The sequence below is a fragment of the Choloepus didactylus genome, chromosome 10 (assembly GCF_015220235.1).
Source record: "Choloepus didactylus isolate mChoDid1 chromosome 10, mChoDid1.pri, whole genome shotgun sequence".
Taxonomy (NCBI): domain Eukaryota; kingdom Metazoa; phylum Chordata; class Mammalia; order Pilosa; family Megalonychidae; genus Choloepus; species Choloepus didactylus.
This window is the reverse complement of record NC_051316.1, coordinates 39,038,014-39,061,348: the sequence shown is the minus strand read 5'-3', so window position 1 is coordinate 39,061,348 and position 23,335 is coordinate 39,038,014. Positions and strand designations below refer to the sequence as shown.

The following is a 23,335-nucleotide window of genomic DNA, read 5'->3' as shown; positions in this document are numbered from 1 at the left end:
ATGTAGGATTGGTGTCAGTTCTTTTAGGAAAGTTTGGTAGAATTCCCCTGTGAAGCCATCTAGCCCTGGGCTTTTATTTGTGGAAAGGTGTTTGATGACTGATTGGATCGCTTTGCTTATGATTGGTTTGTTGAGGTTTTCTGTTTCTTCTCTGGTCAGTCTAGGTTGTTCATGTGTTTCCAGCAAATTATCCATTTCCTCTAAATTATCTAGTTTGTTGGCGTACAGTTGTTCATAGCATCCTCTCATGATTTTTTAAATTTCTTCGGGCTCCGCAGTAATGTCCCCCCTCTCATTTATTATTTTGTTTGTTTGGGTCTTCTCTCTTTTTGATTTTTGTCAGTCTAGCTAAGGGCTTGCCAATCTTGTTGATCTTCTCAAAGAACCAACTTTTAAAAATTTATTCTCTCTTGTTTTTTGTTCTCTGTATCATTTATTTCTGCTTTAATCCTTGTTATTTTTCTTCTGCTTAGTTTGGATTAGTTTGGTCTTCAGTTTCTAGCTTCTCCAGTTATTCCAATAGTTCTTTGATTTTTAGCTCTTTTCTTCTTTTTTAAAGTATGCATTGAGAGCTATAAATTTCTCCCTCAATACTGCCTTTGCTTCATCCCATAAATTTTGATAAGTTGTGTTCTCATTTTCATTTGTCTCTAGATATTTAGCAATTTCTTCTTTGACCCACTGATTGTTTAGGAGACTGTTTAACCTCCAGATATTTGTTAATGTTCTAGATCTTTGGTTATTGACTTCTAGTTGTATTCCATTGTGGTCAGAGAATATGCTTTGAATAATTTCAATCTTCTTTAATTTATTGAGGCTTGTTTTGTGCCCCATTATACGATCTATCCTGGAGAAAGTTCTGTGAGCACTAGAAAATGATGTATCTCCTGGTGATTTGAGATGTAATGCTCTATGTATGTCTGTTAAGTGTAATTCACTTATGACATTGTTTAGGTTTTCAATTTCCTTTTTGGTCCTCTGTCTGGTTGATATATCTATAAGAGAGAGTGGTGTATTGCAGTGTCCCACAATTATTGTGGAAATATCTGTTACTTCCTTCAGTTTTGTCAGTGTTTGTCTCATGTATTTTGTTGTTCCTTGATTGGGTGCATAGACATTTATGATTGTTAATTCTTGTTGAATTGTCCTTTTTATTAGTATATAGTGACCTTCTTTGTCTCTTATGACATCTTTGCATTTAAAGTCTATTTTATCTGAGATTAATGTTGCTATCCCTGCTTTCTTTTGACTGTTGCTTGCATGGAATATTTTTTTCTATCCTTTCACTTTCAATATCTTTTTGTCCCTGAGTCTAAGGTGAGTCTCTTGTAAGCAACATATTGATGGTTCATATTTTTTAATCCATTCTGCGAATCTCTTATCTTTTAATTAGGGAATTTAATCCATTCACATTCATTGTTACTACTGTGAAGACATTACTTGAATCAGCTGTCTTTTCTTTTGGTTTTTATTTATCACATGTATTTTTTCCTCTCTCTCTCTCTATTTCCTTTAAGGAATCCCTACTAAAACTCTTCAGTTCTGTGCCCTTCTCCAGGCCTCTCTCTCCTTTTTTTCTCAGCTGGTAGAGCTCCCTTTAGTATTTCTTGTAGGGCAGGTCTCTTGTTAGAAATTCTCTCAGCATTGTTTGTGAAAATTTTAAGCTCTCCCTCAATTTTGAAGGAGAGCTTTGCTGGATAAAGAATTCTTGGCTGGCAGTTTTTCTCTTTCATAATTTTAAAATGTCGTACTACTGCCTTCTTGCCTCCATGGTGCCTGCTGAGTAGTCACTACTTAGTCTTATGTTGTTTCCCTTGTAGGTGGTGAATTACTTCTCCCTTGCTGCTTTCAGAACTTTCTCCTACAGCACTTGAAAATCTGATCAGAATATGTCTTTGAGTTGGTTTATTTCAATTTATTCTATTTTCAGTTCATTGGACACCTATGATTTGCATATTTATGTCTTTCAGAAGGGTTGGGAAGTTCCCAACAGTGTCTTTGAATCTTCTTTCCTAGCCCTTTACTCTTCTCTTCTTCTTCTGGAATGCTGTTGATTCTTACATTTGTGCACTTCATGTTGTCCATCATTTCCCTGAGATCTACTTCCAATCTTTTTATTTTTTCACCATTTGTTCTTTTTGCTTTGGCATTCTACTGTCCTGTTTTCAAGTTTGCTAATTTGTTCCTCTACCTCTTTAAATCTGCTGTTATGTTTGTCAAGAATATTTTTAATTTGATTGACAGTATCTTTTATTTCCATAAGATCTGCTTTTTTTTAAAGTTTTTTTTTTTTAATTTATTCTTGCAAATTCTTCTCTGTGCTCTTCTAGGGTCTTCATGTCCTTTTTATCCTGGTCTTGTCATTGATATTTGCATGTACTTGAATTAATTGTTCCATGTTCTGTGTCTCCTGGCTTCCTAATTTGGATGTTTGGGTTATCTGTATCTTCTGTTTCCTTCATATGCTTTATAATTTTCCTTAGTTTTTTGGCCTCTTGGCAATTCCTTATTGTGATAGGGTTCTTTTAGAATATGCAGGGTTATATGAACATTTATCTATAATTTGTCAGATACAGCTTGGTGGGATGCACCTTGCCTGACCTACCAGCAGATAGTGCTCTTGAGCCGCCTCTTCCCCTGACGGCAGTTCTCCCCCACCTTCATCCGTGCACTCGGGGGACTATACTATGTGGAAGTCCAATCAGTAGGTCAATTTTCCATGTACATTGGGGACTGCCTACCCTGTGGGTGGGGGCATGCCCTGCGCAGTTTTGCAGGTAGTCTGCTCCAGGTCACAGTGGTCCTGGCCGTTCCCTGGGCTGTGGGTGGAGTACTCTACAGAGTTGCATGTCTCACCTTCTAGCTTAAATGCCCCACAGTCCCTGTCTGCCATATGCCCAGGAGTCCCTGGGATTGGGGGAGGGCTCCTGGCACTTCCATGTGGTGCTTTAGCCTCTAGGCTGTGCACGTTGCTTACTTCCATGGAGGAAGAGTGATGCTGTCAGAAGCCCGCTGAATCCTGAATTCCCTCAAGGAAGTTCTTCGCTGCAGGGTTGTGAAGGGATATCTCCCCAGCCAACTCCAAAGATGGATACATGGGTCATGGAAAGCTGCCCTCCATGCTTATTTGCCTGTTCCAACTGCCAGTCCCTGGCAAGGGGGCTGTTGGCCGCAGGTCTGCGAAAGGTTATCACCTGAACCAGTTGCCAAGGAGTGTACCCGGGACATGGAAGCTGCTTCCCTTCCACACTTGTCAGCTGGCTTCAACTACCCATTCCCTTGTCGCGTTCCAGGCCAAACATTCACCAGTCTTAAACATAGTCTCTTGGTTTCTCCAAGTACATACTCACTTTGGGTGTAGAAGTTCCTGCCCAGCCAGTGGAATCCTGGAACTGCTGTTCTGTAGCACTTTTTGTCCTTTATCTAGTGTTTTTCCCAGTTGACTTTTGTATGTTAACCTTGACTCCTGTAATCTTGCTATAATTGCTTAATAGTTTCAGTAGTTTTTGTGTTGATTCTTTGGTATTTTCTTCGTAGACAAGGATGCCATGTGCAAATGCAGTTTTATTCTTTCTGAATCTTTTTATCTTTTATTTCCTTTTCTTGTTTAACTGCATTAGCTAGGATTTCCAGTACTATTTGAATATGAGTGCTGAGAAGGGACAGCCTTCCTTGTTCCCTCTCTTAGGGGGAAAGCATCTCATTTCTCACCATTGTTTGATGTTAGCTGTAGGTGTTTTGTTGTTGTTCCTTATCAAGTTCACATTCCCTTCAATTCCTAATTTATTGAGAGTTCATGAATGACTGTTGGAGTTTCTCAAATGCTTTTCTGCATTTATTGATATGATAATATGAATTTTCTTCTTCATCCTGTTGATATGATTGATTATTTCAGTTGATTTTCGAGTCCCAAACCAGCCTTGCATTCCTTGAATGAATCCCATTTGGTATAATTATTTTATATGTTGTTGTATTTGATTTGCTAGCATTTTGATGAGGATATTTGCGTCTGTATTCATGGAAGATATTGTTCTGTAGTTTTCCTTTATTTCAATGACTTTATTGTCTTTAAGGTAATGCTGACATTATGAAATACATTAGGAAGTGTTCCCTTCTCTTCTATTTTCTGGGAGAGATAGAGAATTAGTATAATTTCTTCCTTAAATGTTTAATTTAGATTAAACATTTAATTTATTATGGTATAATTCAGCAGTGAAACTATCCAGATCTGGTGCTTTCTGTTTTGGAAGGTTATTAAACCTTTAATAGATTTAGGCCTATTATGATGACCTATTTCTATTAATGTAGGTTTTGTTAGAGTCTTTCTTTCTAGGGATGGTACATTTCACTTAAGTTGTCAGTATGTGGGTATACAGTTCATAATATTGTTTTATTTTATTTCACACAAATTTATTTATTTAATTTACAGTTTATGGTCAATGCAAATCAATTCCATAAAATGAGAAGCTTTGAGGAAATCAAAGCATAACTATGGAAACTCAAAATAGATATTCAACACGAGAAAATGCAAGCATAAAGGTGGGTGTGTTCACACACACAGTAGTGGGAGATCCAGTGGATCTTGTTTCAAAGAATGGCATATACATGCTGCTTTTCTTGAATACTGTGGCCACATCAGATACTAGCTTTTCAGTGTGTGTTCATGTGAACCAAAATTTGTTCTTCCCCAATATTTTTTTACGTTGAAACTGTTTTGAAAGTTATACTTTCCAGAATTAAGTCTGCTCCTAGGCTTAGCACCAGTTTCTAACCACCTAAAAACTCACTGATACAGAAAGTGATCCAAATATAGCTGTTCTGATTCTTAAAGGTTTAAAAAGAAAAGGTCTTCTCAAAAACAGTTAAAAAGGATTATTGCAAACTTAATGCTGCTGCGCTTTCAGTATTAACATTTCAAATACATCATCTTCTATCTTGGGGTTCATTATTTCTTTGTCTCTTAGTTTCAAGGTTTTTAAATATACCTCCCCGGTAGATCATCTTTGTTTTTAAAAATGTCATTTAACATAAGCAGAAGTAGACAACAGCTTTGGAGCACTGTGAGGTTGTATTTACGTCCACTCTGGAATTGGGTCTCTAAGTGGATTCAGTACCCTCTTGTTGGATGGGAAGGTCTGTATAAAACCATGCAACTCTTTACTTCACCAGGTAGACATGGACTGGGGACGAGTCCAATCTCTTGTGGCTCTTGTGCATGTTGTTGACTACCTGGCAATAAGTGCAACACCAAATCCAAAGCTCGAGAGGAAAAAGTCCTGTTCACCAAAACGCAGCAATAGACTAACAATAAAAAAGTTCAGCTTGAATCTATTGGGATAGAGGTCAGGACTGCCTCTCTTAACCAAGGTGCGTGGAAGGGAGAGTGAGATGAGATGAGCACGTGGAAGGGAGAGTGAGACCAGGGCACTTCCACTCCTGGGGTGGTGGTGATCAGTCAGTGGATTTAGGTTGCTGGGTGAGCAGTTGTCCTGCTGAAAAAATTACTGGGTGGCAGCAGTGTGCCTGCCTGAGTAAGAAAAAGCAAGCTGTACCTGGCCTGCCCCAGCCTGGCTACCATTGCCCTGGGCAGTCTGTACTTCTTTCAAGCCTTGAAGTGCTGGGGCATGGTTGAGGTACCAAAGTCAAATGGGCATGTCTTTGCAAATGATTAGAAAGGTCTCTAGCCTCCGATGATGGCAGTACAGGATAATCTGTGCCTCTTTGGCCCTTGTCACCAATTTTGGGACAATTGGAGAGTTCCACTCAACATTCTGCTAATGCTCTGCAGTCATACGCATTGCAACTATTTCCCCCTTTTTGACACTTTCCTATTAATTTAATTTGCAATTTCTCCTTAGCCCAGAAATTAGATTTTTTTAAATGGCCCGTATCTTCCCATTTGTGGTTTCTTCCATTGCTTTCATGTTCAGGAAGCCTTCCCCATACCCACTCACAGAGATAGTCACCAGGCTCTTGCCACCTGGTCAATGGCTTCCAACCTCTGCGTCCAGGATGAGCGTCTCTGTTTCACAATTGGCAGCCCTGAGCCAGGTCTTTGCCATCACTTTGATTACTCTGCTTCTTTCCTCTTTCATCGGCACCTCCACCCTGGCTCCAGGTAGTGGTATGTCTGGTGATGATGCCTGCTTCCAAAACCCTGGCTCAGAACTCAGTCCACAAGGGCCAGGGTTCAGGGTGCCCCCCCCCAGCACTGATATTTGGGGGGGCTCTCCTTCCAGCTGATAGACTCCTGTGTACTGGCTGCCACAGTGAGTATCAGGTTGAGGAACTCTGACCTCCTCCTCCTCTCCCAGCAATAATTTGGAGATTTTGTGGACAAAAGCCCAAAACCATGTCATACTTGAGCTCCTTGCATTTGCCATGGCTGCTGGCTCCCTCAGGCTTCCTTCAGCGCTTACCTGAAGGGTGACCTTGGAGGAGACTCATTCGGAGAGGGACCTAGGATTCATTCTTCCCGTTGCTCGAGGCCAAATGTGGCTTTTTTTTTTTTTTTTTAAATCCTTTTAATGTCCACAAAAGCAGTAGTGATGTCGCCTCTTTCATTTCTGATACTAATATGTCTTTTTTTTTTCCTTTGCTAGATTGGCTAGAGGTTTGTCTGTTTTATTGATCTTTTAAAAAAACTAGCTTCTTTGATTTTTCATTGATTGCCTGTTTTCAAATCCAGTGATTTCTGCTAAAATAGTATTTTTTCTTGTGCTTGCTTTAGATTTATATTCTTTTTTCTTTAGTTTCCTGAGGTGGAAGCTTAGATTATTTGTTTTAGATCTTCCTTGTTTTCTTAAATATGCATTCACTGCTGTGTTTCCCTCTATATAGTACCTTTAATGCATCCCACAAATTTGTAAGTTGTATTCATTTTCACTTAGTTCAAAATATTTTTAAATTTCCCTTGAAACATCTTCTTTGACTTATGTATTATTTAGATGTGTGTTGTTTAGTCTCCAAATATTTTGGAATTTTCCAGCTATTCTGTTATTGATTTCTAATTTAATTCCACTGTGGTCAGAGAGCATACCTTGCATTATTTATATTCTTTAAAACTTATTTAGGTGTGTTTTATATCCCATAATATGGTTTAGAGTGGTGAATGTTTCATGTGATTTTGAGAATGTGTATTCTGCTGCTGTTTTGTGAAGTATTGTGTAAATGTCAGTTAGATCCAGTTGATTGATAGTGCCCTTTAGTTGAACTCTGTTTTTACTGACTACATGCCTGGCTATGTCTGTCAGTTAATGATAGAAGGGTGTTTAAAATTTCAAACTGTAATATTGGATTACTTTTTTGCTCCTTGTAGATTTATCAGTTTTGTCTCACATATTTTGATGCTTTGTTGTTAGACATATACACATTAAGTTTTCTTATATCTTCTTGGAGAATTGACTTCTTTGTCTTTTAACTTTAGTAATTTTTCCCTTCCCAAATTACTAACCAATTATTACAACATAGGATATATTGAATAATTTTTCTCTTCTCCAATCATGGCAACTATTTTGAAATATAGACTCATAATTAAACAAATTTAAAAGGATTTTAAAATCTTTAAAATATACTCATCTCTATACATGATAATTTTCCTTGTTCTGAAGTCTGCTTTGTCTGAAATTAATATGGCTACTCAAACTTTCTTTTGATTTTATGTTAGCATGGTATTTCTTTTTCCAGTTATTTAATTTTAATCTACTTGTGTGTCTTGTAGACAGTTTTTAGTTGAGACTTTTTTTTTATCCACAGTGTCAGTCTCTGTATTTTAATAGGTGTATTTAGACTGTTAGCATTTAAAGTTATTATTGGAGTTGGATTAATAGCTACTCTATTTGTAACTATCTTCTATTTGTTCCACTTGTTCTTTCTTTCTTTCTTTCTTTTTTTTTTTAATCTTCCCATTTTTCCCTTCTACCTTCTCTGGTTTTGAGTTTTTTTTTTATGTATGATCTATTTTCTCTTGTCTCTTATATCAAATATATGTGGTTTAAAAATACTTTTAGTGACTGTGCTGTAGTTTGCAGTTTATATTTACAAATATAGAAAAAGTCTAAGTCCACTTTCAAATTACCCTGGACTGCTTCATATGTAGTGCAGACACCTTATAACAGTGTTCCCAATTCCTCCCTCCTGCCCCTTATAATCTAGCTGTTACTTATTTCACTTATCCATAAGCTATAATCACCCAGTATACTGTTGTTGTTGTTATTCTAAAGCTACCGATGAGATCAACTGAGAACAAAGAAAATCAAAGGCTTAATTTTTCTTCATTTATTCCTTCTCTGTTTTTCTTCTTTTCTTTATATAGCTTTTCCTTTCTTTGTATAGATCAGAATATCTGACCTATTTTATGTTCCTGCACTCGAAAGAACTTTTTTTAAACATTTCTTATAATGCAGGTTAACTGGCAACAAATTCCCTCAGTTTTTGTTTGTCTTAGAAAGTCTTTTTTTCTCCATTTTTGAAGGATATTTTTGCTGGATATAAAACTAAGTTTGTGGCATTTTTTTTTCAACACTTTCAATATTTTTACTCTACTCTCTTGCTTGCATGGTTTGTGAAGAGAAACCTGATGCTATTCTTACCCCTTTTCCTTTGTAGGTAGAATTTTCGCCCCCCTCTGGACTCTTTCCAGATTTTCTTTTTGTTTTCAGTTTTCTCCAGTTGGCATATGATTTGTGTACATACAGATTTTTGGTATTTATCCTGCTTGGCATTCTCTAAGCTTCCCAGATCTGTGGCTTGGTGTCTCATTAATTTTGGAAAATTCTTAGCCATTATTACTTTAGATATTACTTATGTTCCTTTCTCTGTTTCTTCTCTTTACGGTATCCTCCTAACATTTATGTTATACATTTTTTAATTGTACCAGAGTTCTTGGATATTCTATTCCCTTTTTTTTTCTCATTTTTTTTCTATATGTCGTTAAGTTTGGGGAGTTTCTATTGACATTTCTTCAAGCTCATTGATTCTGAATTGTCTTTTTAAATTTCATTTTACAGTTGTCATTGCAAGTGTATAGAAATGCAATTGATTTTTGTATATTGATCTTGTCTCTTGCCTCCTTGGTGAACTTAAATTGTGTGTAAAATTCTTATTAAAATGTTTGCCTACTTTAACATTGAGCTACAGTTGCAGAGATCAGTCTTACATTAAGTGAAAGTCATGTAGTCAAATATCATCTTACATTATGTTAATAAATGAAAGTGAGGCAATCAAATCATAGTTGGCTTTTACTTTCCCATGTGTATATTATTAAATTATTTTTCCTTACTATGATTTATGAATTAAGTATATGTAACTAACATGAAAAATAGTTTAATATTTCATATTCAGTTTTTAAATTTATTTTAGGAGCTGTGTCCCTGAAGAATCTTGAAATTAAAGAAAATGCCCTGGTAAGTTTTGAGCATGAAAAATTTGTAAAAGATAAGGCGCAGTTAGTTAAAGTCAGATTCACTTTGTCATCTCAAATTAAGTTTGAGAAAATGTTTTGAAAGTAACCTTCACAAAATCTGAATTTTGCAAAATGAATCTTTAGTCTCCCTTCAAACACAAACTGACAGTGGAATTTTTCTACTTTACTTGACATTTTAAAAGTAAAAATGATTCTCATATGGATAGTTTTAATGGCCAATATTACTATGTACATTTTCCCCATTCATTATAAAAGGATCACACTTCCTTAATTTTATGGATTTGAGAATAATGTTGGAATTACATATTTATTTAATTAAGTGCTGAAAGAAAAGAGAAGATGTTTAGTTTAAAAACCCTTCAAGTAATTTTGGGAAGAAAAAAATAGCCATCTATGTTGAACTATACATGTGCTAGTATTTTATATGTAGCATATGCAAATATATATACATATATATTTTCCTGTTTTCTTTTTGTAGAGTCAGTTCGATGTACCATTTAAAGTTAAAGCTGGTCATATAGGTAAGCCATATTTGTTAGTTGAATGTCTTCCTTTCTGGACATGAAACCACAATAATATACTTAGTTTCTCTGTAGGATGATCTTTTTAATGTTTCTGAGCATCAATTGAAAATAATAATTTGTGTTCATCTAGGCAGAGTTTAGTTGTACACTTAAAAAATAATGTGGGGTCCATATATCCTTTGTTGCGATACCTGAAAACTACATCTAATAAGATGTTATTTTATACCATCTTGTATATAATTCAGAGCCAAAGTGTTACATCTGATAGATAGCTTAACTGTGAGTTTCCTAGATGGTGACTAGTTATCATTGCTGTTCTCTGATTGATCATGGATATATGGTAAGGAGTAGGTTCTTGACCATCCACACAGTGTGGCTAGTCTCTGCTCTGGAAGTTTCCTGGGTTTCCAGAAAATATTGTGCCATTTTCTGTTCTGTTTTTTGATATTATTTTCTTAGGGCTCTTAACTTACATTTTAAGTATACTAATTGAGCAGGAACTGATGGGAAGGTGAGGTTTTAACATAGTAAAAACGTGTCTGTGATGTTTCTTAAATCATGTGAAAGTTTTATTGATATAAATATTGTGTAAGATAATATTGCTGTTAGAACTTTGACATAGTTATGTAGTTGTATGTAATCTTATTAAGGCAGTATTGATGTGATGTCACTTGGGGAACAAGGCATCCTGAAAGCTTGCATACATTACGTAATGATTGTCTACACAGTTTTGTGAACCTATGGTTGGTATTAGAATATAGACCATAGAAAGGTTTCCACATGTTTTTTGGATAAGACTCAAATTCTTCCAGTTTTAAGACAATTTAGCAAAACTTAAGTGGAGGAATATATCACCCATTGTTTTTCTACCTTTTTCTTTTTCCTTTTTTTTTGGCATATTCCTATCTGGTTAATATGCTCCATACTTTTAAAAATAATCGTTAATCATACAGTGTGCCCAAATTTTTATTCTTTTTCTTAGTAAAAGCTTAAGATTTCCCACATTTCCATGTTGATTTGACCTCAGTTGTTTTTAAGGCAGTGTAATAATTCAACACGCATATTTGGACATTGTAGGATAATCCCGTTATTCCATTGGTATAAAAATATTGCAGAGAGTATCTTTAATGTAGCTTTTAAAAATGTGCCAAAAATCATTGAATTTTACAATCATGATTGCTGTAGTTTAATTTATGTAAATTTTCTCTTAATTCTAGAAAAACAAAAAAATGTAAGAAGAATGGATAGACTTGATTTCTTTTTACAGCCTGCCTTTCTGTCTACCTTCTTTTTTCTTTCCTAATCTTGTTTAGAGATGATTTAAGGACATTTTAGGTGGTAATATAAGATGGTGTAAAGTACTGGAATAAATGCTTAATTCACTGGATAACCTTAAGATTCAAGATATTGTTCATGTACCTCTGTCGTATCTGGCATATAATAGGGGCTCAATTTGTTGAGTGAAAGAAGTACATATTTCCAAATTGAGTGATACAGTAGTACAACCAGTTTTGTAGGAGTGTATTGTCCCCTTGCCATTATTAGGTATTGTTAATTTTATTGTTCTTCCAAAGCTTTCCTCATTTAGGAAGCAGAATTACCTATATTTGAAAAATAAATACACTCATGCATATTTTAAATGGTTGTCTTTGTGTGGAAAGTTTTTGGCATTACCTTGATATTTTTCTGAAATTTTCAGGTTTTCTACAAGGAGTCTACAGGAAAAACAGTTTAGTTAAAAGAATGATTTTTCAGTGAAATGTTTCCTTGATTACTTATGCTATTTTGTTACTGATCTGTCCTTTTATTTTTTTTTAGAGTGTGAGAGAGAGTGTGTGTGTTTTAAGCCATTTGCTTGATATGTTTGTCAAAAAATCAACTGGCATATTTTTCACAACTATTTTTTCCAGTCATTTCATTTTGGTTATATTTTGGGGTGTACAGATATTTGGAATGGTTACCATGTTCTCTAATTTTAAGGCTTAGAAAGTTATCCCTCTTTAAAATCTTTAAAAGTTGTCTCTTTGTAAAGTTTTTCTCTGGACTGAGATCAAATATTGAGATCTGTTTCTCAATTTGGGGTTTTATAAACATGAAGTTTTGGGATATGGTAATGAGGTGGATCCAAAGTACTATTTTTCCCTCCCCAAATTACTAACCAGTTATTACGGCATAGGATATATTGAATAATTTTTTTTTCACCAGTCATGGCAACTATTTTGAAAAATTTTAAAATATTTTAAAATGCTTTATTATGGAAAATTTCCATATTCCCAAAACTAGATGGACAGTATAATGAACTCTGTACATGGTATTTTGTTGTTGTTGTTGTAGAGAAGTTCTGGTTCACAAAACAATCATGCATAAAATACAGGATTCCCACATACCACCCCACCCTCAACACTTTGTATTGGTGCAGACAATTGTTAGAATTGATAACATTTTTTTTAATAATCGTGCTGATTTTTTTAATAGTAGTTAACCTTTATTGCAATTGATGAAATTTATTAAAATCATACTATTATCTATATCCATAATCTACATTAGGTATATTTTTTCCAACATATAACCATATTTTTTAACACCTTGCATCAATATTGTACTTTTGTTATAATTCATGAAAGAACATTCTTATACTTGTACTGTTAAATATAGTCCATTGTCTACAATAGGGTTAACTTTGTTGTACAGTCCTATGTTTTAATCTTTTAATTTTTATTCTAGTAATATAGACATCCTAAACTTTCCTCTTTTGACCATTATTCACCTCATAATTCAGTGCTGTTAATTACACTGACAATAATATGCTACCATTACCACCATCCATTTCCACGCTTTTGCCATCAACCCAAGTCTATCTCCTGGTAACCAGTATTCTAGATTCTGAGTTTGCTTATTATAATTAGTTCATAACAGTGAGATCATACAGTATTTTCCTTTTGTGTCTGGCTTATGTCAGTCAACATAATGTCTTAAGGTTCATCTCTGTTGTTGCATGCATTAGGAAGTCATTCATTTTATGGCTGAGTAATAGTCCATTATACGTATACATCACATTATGTTTTTCCCTCCATCAGTTGATGGACACTAAGGTTGCTTCCATCTTTTGGCAAATGTGAATAATGCTGCTATGAACATCGGTGAGCAAATATCTGTCTGAGTCTCTGCCTTCAATTATTCTAGGTAGCAGAATTGCCAGATCATATGGTAATTCTATATTTAGAAAATCTTTCTGAGGAACTCCAAACTGTCTTCCACAGCAGCTGCACCATTTTACATTCCCACCAGCAGTGAGTGAGTGTTTCTCTTTCTCCTGTTCCTCCAACACTTGTAGTTCTGTTTAACAGTGGCCTCTCGTGGGTGTGAAATGATATTTCACTGTGGTTTTAATTGCATTTCCCTAATTGCTAGTGATGCTGAGCATCTTTTCATATGCTTTCTGGCCATTTGTATTTCCTATTTGGAGAAATGTCTATTCACATTGTTTACTCATTTTTAATTGGGTAATTTGTCTTTATTGTTGAATTGAAGAATTTCTTTGTATATTCAGTCCATTAAACCCTTATTGGATATGTGGTCTCTAAATATTTTCTCCTATTGCATAGGTTGTCTTTTCATTTTCATGACAAATTTTTTTGATTCACAGAAGTTTTTAATTTTGAGGAGTTCCCATTTATCTATTTTTTTCTTTTGTTGCTTGTGCTTTGGGTGACAAGTCTAAGAAACTATTGCCTACCACAAGATTTGAAGATGCTTCCCTACATTTTCTTCTAGGACTTTTATAGTCCTGGTTCTTATATTTACCTTTTGATTTGTTAATGTGGTATATTATATTGATTTTCTTGTGTTGAACCACTCTTGCATACCTGGGATAAAACCCACTTGGCCATGGTGTATAATTCTTTCAATGTGCTGTTGAATTAGATTTGCAAGTATTTTGTTGAGGATTTTTGCATCTGTATTCACTAGAGAGATGGGTCTGTAGTTTTCTTGTGGAATCTTTATCAGTCTTTTGTATCAGGATGATGTTAGCTTCATAGAATGATTTAGATAGTATTCCCTCTTCAAATTTTTGGAAGAATTTGGCAGGATTGGTTTTAATTCTTTTTGGAATGCTTGGTAAAATTTTCCTGTGAAGCTATCTGGTCCTGGGCTTTTCTTTTCTAGGAAATTGTCCATTTCATCTTAGTTGTCTAGTTTGATGGTGTACAGTTGTTCATAGTAACCTTTCAGCTATCATTTTTATTTCTTTGTGGTCCCTGGTAATCACCCCCCTCTCATTTCTGTTTTTATTTATTTGCATCTTCTTTTTGTCCTTGTCAGTCTAGCTAAGGGTTTGTCTATTTTATTGATCTTCTCAAAGAACCTACTTTTGGTTTTGATTCTCTGTTGTTTTTTTGTTCTCCATTTTAATTATTTCTGCTCTAATCTTTATTTCTTTCCTTCTGCTTGCTTTGGATTAGTTTATTCTTTCTTGTTTCTTTATTTGTTAGGTTAGGTCTTTGGTTTTGGCTCTTTCTTCCTTTTTAATGTAGGTGTTTAGGGTTAGTAATTTTCCTTTCAGCACTGCCTTCACTGCGTGCTAAGTTTTGATATTTTGTGCTTTTCTTTTCATTCTTTTCAAGATATTTACTGACGTCTCTTGCAACTTCTCTTTTGACCCACTGATTGTTTGAGTGTGTTGTTTAACCTCCATGTATTTGTGAAATTTCCAGTTCTTCAGTTATTGATTTCCACCTTCACTCCATTATGATCAGTGAAAGTGCTTTGAAAATTTCAGTCTTTTAAAATTTATTAAGACCTGTGTTGTGCACCCACATGTGGTCTGTTCTGGAGAATGTTCCATTAGCACTTGAGAAGACTGTGTATCCTACTGTTTTGGGGTGCAATGTTCTATGTATGTCTGGTAGGTCTAGTTCAGGTGTCATATTATTTAGGTTCTCTGTTTCCTTAATGATTCTTTGTTTAGATGTTCTGTCTGTTGAAGAGAGTGGTGTGTTGAAGTTTCCCACTTATTGTAGAGCTGTCTATTACTCCCTTCAGGATTGCTAGTGTTTGCCTCATGTACTTTGGATATCTTGATTAGGACATCTCCATTTCTTCCACAAAGAAGGAGGAAGAGTCAGAGAAGGCAGAGAGACAAACGAAAAGAGAAAGAGAGAGAAAAAAACAACAACAGAAAAATGTGACAGCTAGAAAGCAACAAAAGGAAAGATAGCATTAACCTAAAGTAGAGTAAAGAGTTAGACAACATCACCAATGCCAGGAGTCCCATACCCTTCCCCTATTTACCCCCACCCCCCATATGCATTTAGCTTTGTTATATTGCCTTTGTTATATTAAAGGAAGCATAATACAGTGTTTCCATTAATTACAGTCTCTAGTTTGCATTGACTGTATTTCCCCCCAATCCCACCTTCTTTTTAACACCTTGCAATGTTGACATTCATTTGTTCTACCTCATGTAAAAACATATTTGTACCTTTTATTATAATCGTTGAGCACCCTAGGTTTCCCTGAGTCACACAGTCCCAGTCTTTATCCTTCGTCTTTTGTTCTGGTGTCACACATGGTCCCAACCTTCCTCTTTCAACCATACTCACAGTCATCTTTGTTCAGTATACTTACATTGCTATGCTACTGTCTCCCAAAATTGTTTTCCAAACTTCTCACTCCTGTCTTTTCCTTTCTGTCTGCAGTGCTTCCTTTGGTATTTCCTGTAGAGCAGGTATCTTGTTCACAAACTGTCATTGTCTGTTTGTCTAAGAATATTTTAAGTTCCCTGATATTTAAAGGACAGTTTTGCCGGATATAGGATTCTTGGTTGGTGATTTTTCTCTTTCGGTGTCTTAAATGTATCACCCCACTTCCTTCTTGCCTTCATGGTTTCTGTTGAGAAATCCACATATAGTCTTATCAAGCTTCCTTTGTATGTGATGGATCGTTTTTCTCTTTCTGCTTTCAGGATTCTCTCTTTATCTTTGATGTTTGATAATCTGATTATTAAGTGTCTTGGCATAGGCTTATTCAGATTTATTCTGTTTGGGGTACATAGCACTTCTTGGATCCATAATTTTATGTCTTTCACAAGAGATGGGAAATTTTCATTGATTATTTCCGCTATTACTGCTTCTGCCTATTTTCCCTTCTCTTTTCCTTCTGGGACACCAATGACATGTACATTCCTGCATTTCATGTTGTCCTTAAGTTCCTGGAGATGTTGCTTGCATTTTTCCATTTTGTCTCTATATGTTCTTTTGTGTGTAGGCTTTCAGATGCCTTGTTCTCCAGTTTCTAAGTGTTTTCTTCTGCCTCTTGAGATCTGCTGTTGCATGTCTCCATTGTGTCCTTCATCTCTTGTGTTGTGCCTTTCATTTTCATAGATTCTGCCAGTTGGTTTTTCATACTTTCAGTTTCTACCTTATGTATGCCCAGTGTTTTCATTATATGGTTCATCTGTTTTGCCATATCTTCCCTAAACTTTTTTACTTGGCTTATTATTAGTTGTTTAAATTCCTGTATATCAGTTGAAGTGTAAGTTTGTTCCTCTGACTGGGCCATAACTTCATTTTTGTTAGTGTAGGTTGTAGTTTTCTGTTGTCTAGGCATGGTTTCCTTGGTTACTCCAATCAGGTTTTCCCAGACCAAAACGGGCTCCGGTCCCAGAAAGAAGAACTATTCAGTATCCGGTTTCCCTGAGGGTGTGTCTTAGGAAATTGGTACACCCTGTGATGCCTCAAGTCACTGTGCTTTTCTGCCCAGCAGGTGGCGCCTGTCAGCCTGTAACTCCAGACTTGTGTAAGGAGTTGTGGCCCGTGGCTGTTTTCCCCCAGGCTCTGGGGTCTGGTTCTGAATGGAAGGCGAGTAGTAGAGCTGGGCCCCACCCCTTTCCTCTTAGGGAAGATAGACCCCCTAGGGAGAGGTCATTAGCATTTCAGTGGTCTCTCTCTGCCTGTGCTATCTCCACCCTTGTCTGGGTCAGATCACTGGGAACTGACAATGGCTGAGGCTTTTTCCACTGAGCTGAAACAGGGACAGAAAGCCCCCTTCAGGGCCAGTCCGCGGCCACCCTCTGGCTCTCCAAGGTCAGTCTTCACCCAAAGACTCTGTGTGCTTGTTGGGGATTCGTAACTTGTATCGAGTAGTCCAAGCTTGCTAATTAAAACCCCAGTTGGAGCTCAGCTGAGCTATATTCACTTGCTCGGAGAGAGCTGCTCTCTAGCTCCACAAGACTTTGCAGCTCAGGTCGTAGGGGGAGGGGGCTCCTGTCTTGGAGCCACAGTTTTTACTTACAGATTTTATGCTGCAATCTTGGGCATTCCTCCCAATTCAGGTCGGTCTATGATGAGTGGACGGTCACATTTGTCCTCCTGCAGTTATTCCATATTATTTACTAGTTGTTCCTGGTTGTTTATTAGTTGTTCCAGGGGGGCTAACTAGCTTCTACTCCTCTCTATGCCGCCATCTTAGATCTCTCCTCCCTCATTTTTGAAGGACAGCTTTGCTGGACAGAGAATTTCTGGCTGGAAATTTTTCTCTTTCAGTGTCATACCACAGTCTTTTCACCTCCGTGGTTTGATGAGAAATCAGCACTTAGTCTTATTTGACTTCCCTTTTATGTGGTGAATCACTTTTTTCTTGCTGCTTTCAGAATTTTCTCCTTCTCTTTGGCTTCTTTTTTTTTATGCAGTTTTTTTTTCTTTTTTTTTTTTAAATTTTATTTTGAAATAAATTCAGAATTATGGGAACAGTTGCAAAAACAATACAAAACCCATACACAGAACTCCAGCATACCCTGACCCCCCTCCCCCGATACCCTGATCCATCAACTTTAACATGCTGTCACACCGCCATTTCTCTTCCCCCCTCCCTCCCTATGTATCATCCATCATCTATTGCTCTGTCTTCTGAACATCTGAGAGCAAGTTGCACACATCCTTGAACAAACACTATAATTCACATATATGATTCCCATGAACAAGAACATTCTTTTATGCAGTCCCATTAAGCGCAGCTAAGAAGTTCAAGAAATTCAACATTGATACAAAACTTACATTCTATATTTCCTTCTTTTCTTTTTTTTTCTTATGTCTCAACTGTGTTCCTTTGAGCCTCCTGTCCTCCATCCTCAGATCCCATCCAGGATCATCCTTGGCATTCAGTTGTCATCTATTTAGTAATGCAGTTTTACTGAGATATATTCACACATCATATAATCCATCCAAGTTATACAATCAGTGGTTCACAGTATCACCATATAGTTGTGCATTCATCACCACAATTTTAGAGCATTTTCATTATTGTCCCCAAAATAATTAAAACAATAAAAAATGAAATAAAAAATAATAAAAATAAGAAAGAACACCCAAAACATCCCATACCTCTTATCCCCTCTATTACTTATATATATTTTTTTCTTTATTACTCATCTTCCTATACACTGAATCTATGGAATGTCAGTCACAAGGTTTTCACAATCACATGGTCACACAATAAAAGCTATATAGTTATATAGTCATCATCAAGAATCAAGGCTACTGGATTACAGTTCAACAGTTCATGTATTTCCTCCTAGCTATTCTAATACATTAGAAATGAAAAAGGAGTATCTATATAATGCATAAGAATAATCTCCAGAATGATCTCTCAACTCTATTTGAAATCTCTTAGCTGCTGAAATGTTACTTTGTTATATTTCTTCTCCCCCTTTTGGTCAAGAAGGCATTCTCAATCCCACAATGCCAGGGCCAGGCTCATACCTGGGAGTCATGTCCCACATTGCCAGGGAGACTTACACCCATGGGAGTCATGTCCCATTTAGCGGGGAGGGAAGTGAATTAATTTGCAGAGTTGGCTTAGAGGTACAGGCCACATCTGAGCAACAAAAGAGGTTCTCTGGGAGTGACTCTTAGACATAATTATAAGTGGGCTTAGTTTTGCCGTTGGAGAAATAAGTTTCATAAGGGCAAGCCTCTAGATCAAGGGCTTAGCATTTTAAATTGGGAATCCCTCTGGCTTAAGAGAATAGCAGTAATTCCCCAGGTGGGGAAGTTTAATAGTTCCACATTTTTCTGCAGTCCTTCAAGGGGACTTTGCAAATACTTCTTTATTTTCTGCCCTAAATATTCTGGAATGTGTTGGAATATTACATTAGCCTGAACAGAATAACAAGAACTCATTCCCTATTCTAAGTCCCATGTAATTATATTGTTTAAATAAACTGAACAAGTTAAATTAGATACTGTGTGTGCTGATTTGGATCTGTTATGTACCACAGGTAAGACTATGTTCTTTTAATCCAAATTGTGGGGGCAGACCTATTGTGGATGGGACCTTTTGGTTAGGTTCTTTCCATGGAGATGTGACCCCACCAATTCAAAATGGGTCTTAATCCCCTTGGTGGAGTCCCCTATGAGTGGATAAAAGGCGGAGATATTTTGGAGAGTGCTCAGAGATGCTGTGAGAGGAAATCTACAGTTTCCTACAGGAGAAGCAAAAGGGACCCACAAGAGAAGCTAAAACAGATGCTCAGAGACATTTTGGAGAAAGCCCCGGAATCCAGAAGCTAAAACTGGGAAAGGACCAGCAGTCTCCAGCCATGTGCCTTCCCATGTGACAGAGGAACCGCAGGTGCCATTGCCCTTTCTTCGGTGAAGGTATCATTCTGTTGATGCCTTAGTTGGGACATGTTCATGGCCTTACAACTGTAAAAGCCAATCCATTTCTGGTATATTGAATTTCAGCAGCTTTAGTAAACTGAAACTGTGCTTCAGAAATATAAATTTTGTACCAAATAAACCTCTTTTCCTTTGGTCTCACACAGAAGTTGGGGTTTTAAAAGACAGTCGGTATCATCCTTTACCCTGTATTCTAATTTACCTTAGTGCTAACCAAGTCCATTTCATTCATATCTCCAATTGTAGTCTGATCTCTTCTTTAACAGTTGCTGTGTGGAGTAATGTTGACTTTCAGAGCTATAGAACTCTAACTCTGAGTCTCAGGTGTCACACAGATACCAAATTTCCAGGGAACTATCAGGTTATACACAAAGAGCTCAGCATCTCAGAACTCAGAAATAACAGCTAAAACTCAGGAATAGATGTGACTACTGTAAAAAATACAATCTAGGAATCTTTTCAATAAGCCTTGTACGTTCTGTGCTCCTTAATCTTCAATTGCCCAATCTCTGCCCCTGTTCTATTCCCAGATAACCTATGCTCTCAAATTCAGTTCTCAGTGTTTGCTCATTATAGTTTATATTAGCGAGGCCTTGCTATATTTGTCCTTTGTTTTTGTCTTATTTCACTCAATGTAATGTCAAGATTCATTCACTGAGTTGCATGCCTTACAACTTCAGTTCTTCATGCAGCCGTTCAATATTCCATTGTTATGTATACACTGCAGTTCATTCATCCATTGATGAACCCTTAGGCCACCTCCATCCATTGCAAATCTTGAATAATTCCACCATAAACATCAGTGTGCAAATGTCTGTTTATGTCTCTGCTTTCAGTTCTTCCAAGTATACACCATATAACGGGGTTGCAGGATCATATGGGAACCCTATACCCAGCCTCCTGTGGAACCACCACACGGTTCTCCAGAGGGGCTGCACCATTTTACTTTCCTACCAACAGTGAATAGGTGTTGCTCTCTCCACATCTTCTCCAGCACTTGTATCTTTCTGCAGGAACTTTCTGTGGCTCCTGGTATAATCACATAGTTATGCATTCACCACCACAGTCTATATGAGAACATTTCCATATCTGGTATTTATCTCTGCCTTCAATTCAGCATTTGGACGAACCTTCTCCAGTTGGTATCTTCCTCCAGAGTTGTGAACAATTCAGAATTATCCTTTTTATTTTGTCGACTTCCTCGGGAGAGATTTTTAGTTGTTCTTTACGTCACCATGTTGATGATGTCACCTCTCTTTGGCTTTTGACAGTCTGATTAGTATGTGCCTTGGAGCAGGTCTATTTGGATTTATTCCATTTGGAGTACTTTGGGCTTTTTAGATTTGCATATTTATGTCTTTTATATGGGTTGGGAAATTTTCAGCCATTATTTCCTCAAATATTCTTTCTATTGTTTTTCCCTTCTCTTCTTGTTCTGGGACACCCATGGCACATATGTTTTCCCACTTTGTGTTGTCACTTACCTGAGACCCTGCTCAAATTTTTCCATTTTTTTCCTCCATTTGTTCGTCTATTCGAATTTGGTTGCCCTGTGTTTCAGCTCACTGATCCTTTCTTCTGTCTCTTCAGATCTGCTGTTGTGTACCTCTAGTGTTAATTTTTAATTTCATCTACAGTGCCTTTCATTTCCGTAAAGTCTGTTATTTTTCTATGCCTTCTTTCAAATTCTTTATGCTTACTTAGTGTCTTCTTAATATCCTTTTATCTGTTTATGCATATTTTCCGCCATCTTGTTGAATTGATTTAGGAGATTTGTTTGAACATCTTTGTTTAGTTCCAAAATCTGTCTCCTCCAACTTTTAAATTTTCTACTTTGAGTGGTCCATGTCTTCCTGTGTTTTAGTATGCCTTCTGTTTTTTTGCTGATAACTGGTCATCTGATTATCTTAATGGGTCTATTCTCAAGTTCAGCTTTTCTTTCTTGTCTAGGATTTAGTTGTTGCTTGGTTTTGTGTTAGGGCACTGCTTTGACAGTTGGATCATCAGTATCTCCTAGCTAAAACAGGGCTGGATACCTGTGCAGGGGATGTGGACCAGCTGCCATGGGCCTGGGGTAGGTTCTGGAAAGGTGCCCAAAAGCCCTGCCTTATCCCCCCTGCACTTTCCAGCTTGCCATGCAGATGGCCCTCTTTTATTTGTCCTTAAAAGCTGTTTAACTTGTGAAACCCTGCGACATCTGAGTGGGCTGTGCTGAAGCTGCAGGGATCCCATGTTCTCACTTCATTGGCCAGTATCTGGCTCAGTGTTGGGCTGTGTCTCCTTCTTCAGTTGGGCTGGAGGGCTCCCTCAGCCACTCCAGTCTGTAGTTGTCTCCCAGACAAGGATTTGGGCCACCTGCTGCTGTTTCCCTCAAGGGTAAGGGATGGGTGCCAGGAGTTGCAGCTGGAATTAGAGTCTCTGCCCATGTATTCTCAATCTCTCCGTCCTACACTGACCTGGATGTTGAAATGTCTTCCTTTGTCCCCAGGGACCCCAAATGGTTGATTCAGACAGTTTGTCTGGCTACTGGCTGCTTTTGGGAAAGACGTAGCATCTGCCATTCTTTCTGTAATCCTCCATTTTGGAAGATCCTCCTTGGGGCCCTTTTGTATTCTGTACTCCTCAGTGACTTGTGTCCTATTGCATATCTCTGGACTTGGACCTCTGTGTCTGGATATATGTGGGGATCTGTCTTATTGCTGTGAGAGATTTTATAGTCTGTGTCCCTGGTGGGAGGTGGGATAGATCCCAGCTGCTTCCTCTGGGTGCTTCCTGAACTGTGTGGGACCAAGTGAGTGGATGGAGAGAGGACTGGCTGGTCCAGGACGAAAGTTTCCTACCTGGTGTTTTTCTCTTTCTTGATTCAGCATTTGAGGGATCCTTGTCCAGTCTTTCCCTTCTTTGAGAGTTCTGAGTAAGTGAGATTTGTCCTTTATTTTGGTGAATCTCTGAGGAGAGGTTTTCAGTACATGTCTTATGTTGCCATGTTGATTGCCTCTACAGTGTGTTACACTCCTTTTATTGCTTCCAGCTGCTTTTGCCTGGAAGGAGGGTTACCCAGGAGTGGACTTCTCCAAGTCAATATTTCCCAGCCAGAACAGGTCAGGGACCCATGAAGGGGGCACACACCAGCTCCAAAGTGCTCTGGGGGAGTTATCAGGAAGGGTGCCCAAAGCCTCTTTGATGGCTCCCCAAATCTGTTCTTTCTGGGCCTGCCCAGCAAATAGAGCCCTTCAGCTAACCATCCCCCAGAGTCCTGAGGAATTGCTGCCTCTTTAAGTCTCCACTGGCTCTGCTCCTGTTTGGGGTGGGGTTGAAACAGTGGGGTTGAAACAGTGGGACCCAGCAATCCGAATTGGCTAATCAAAAGCCATGATCAGCAATCTGCTATGCCCATCCCTGTTTTGGGGGAAGAGGAATTTTAACATCCCTTTCTGTCCCCAGTGAGCTAGCCAGGGACTGGATCCTAAGGTGGTTCGCTCTGAGAGTGGGGGATGGTCAACAGCAGCTGCTGCACGAAGAGAACAGTTCACTGTTACTTATCTTAGTTTATCAGCCCCTTCCTCTTGCTCTTTCCTGGATGCTGGATAGTGTTCTTCTGGCCTCTGGAGTTCCAGAACAGTTGTTTCAGACAGTACCTGCCTGTTCAATAGTTGTTTTGGTGAAAGGACTGAGTCCTGGAGCTCCCTACTCTGCCATCTTCCCTGGAA

At 37.6% G+C, this 23,335-nt stretch overlaps 1 protein-coding gene across 2 annotated transcripts in view; it reads left to right on the top strand.

Annotated features, from left to right (window-relative positions):
* LOC119505673 (vacuolar protein sorting-associated protein 13A-like) overlaps positions 1 to 23,335 on the top strand; it is a 37,901-nt gene that overhangs the window by 7,619 nt on the left and 6,947 nt on the right. For both annotated transcript variants that reach the window (XM_037798541.1, XM_037798542.1), the window contains exons 2-3: positions 9,361 to 9,404; positions 9,903 to 9,945. In XM_037798541.1, the coding sequence (XP_037654469.1) occupies positions 9,361 to 9,404; positions 9,903 to 9,945 (87 nt within the window). The remainder of the gene's footprint in view (positions 1 to 9,360; positions 9,405 to 9,902; positions 9,946 to 23,335) is intronic.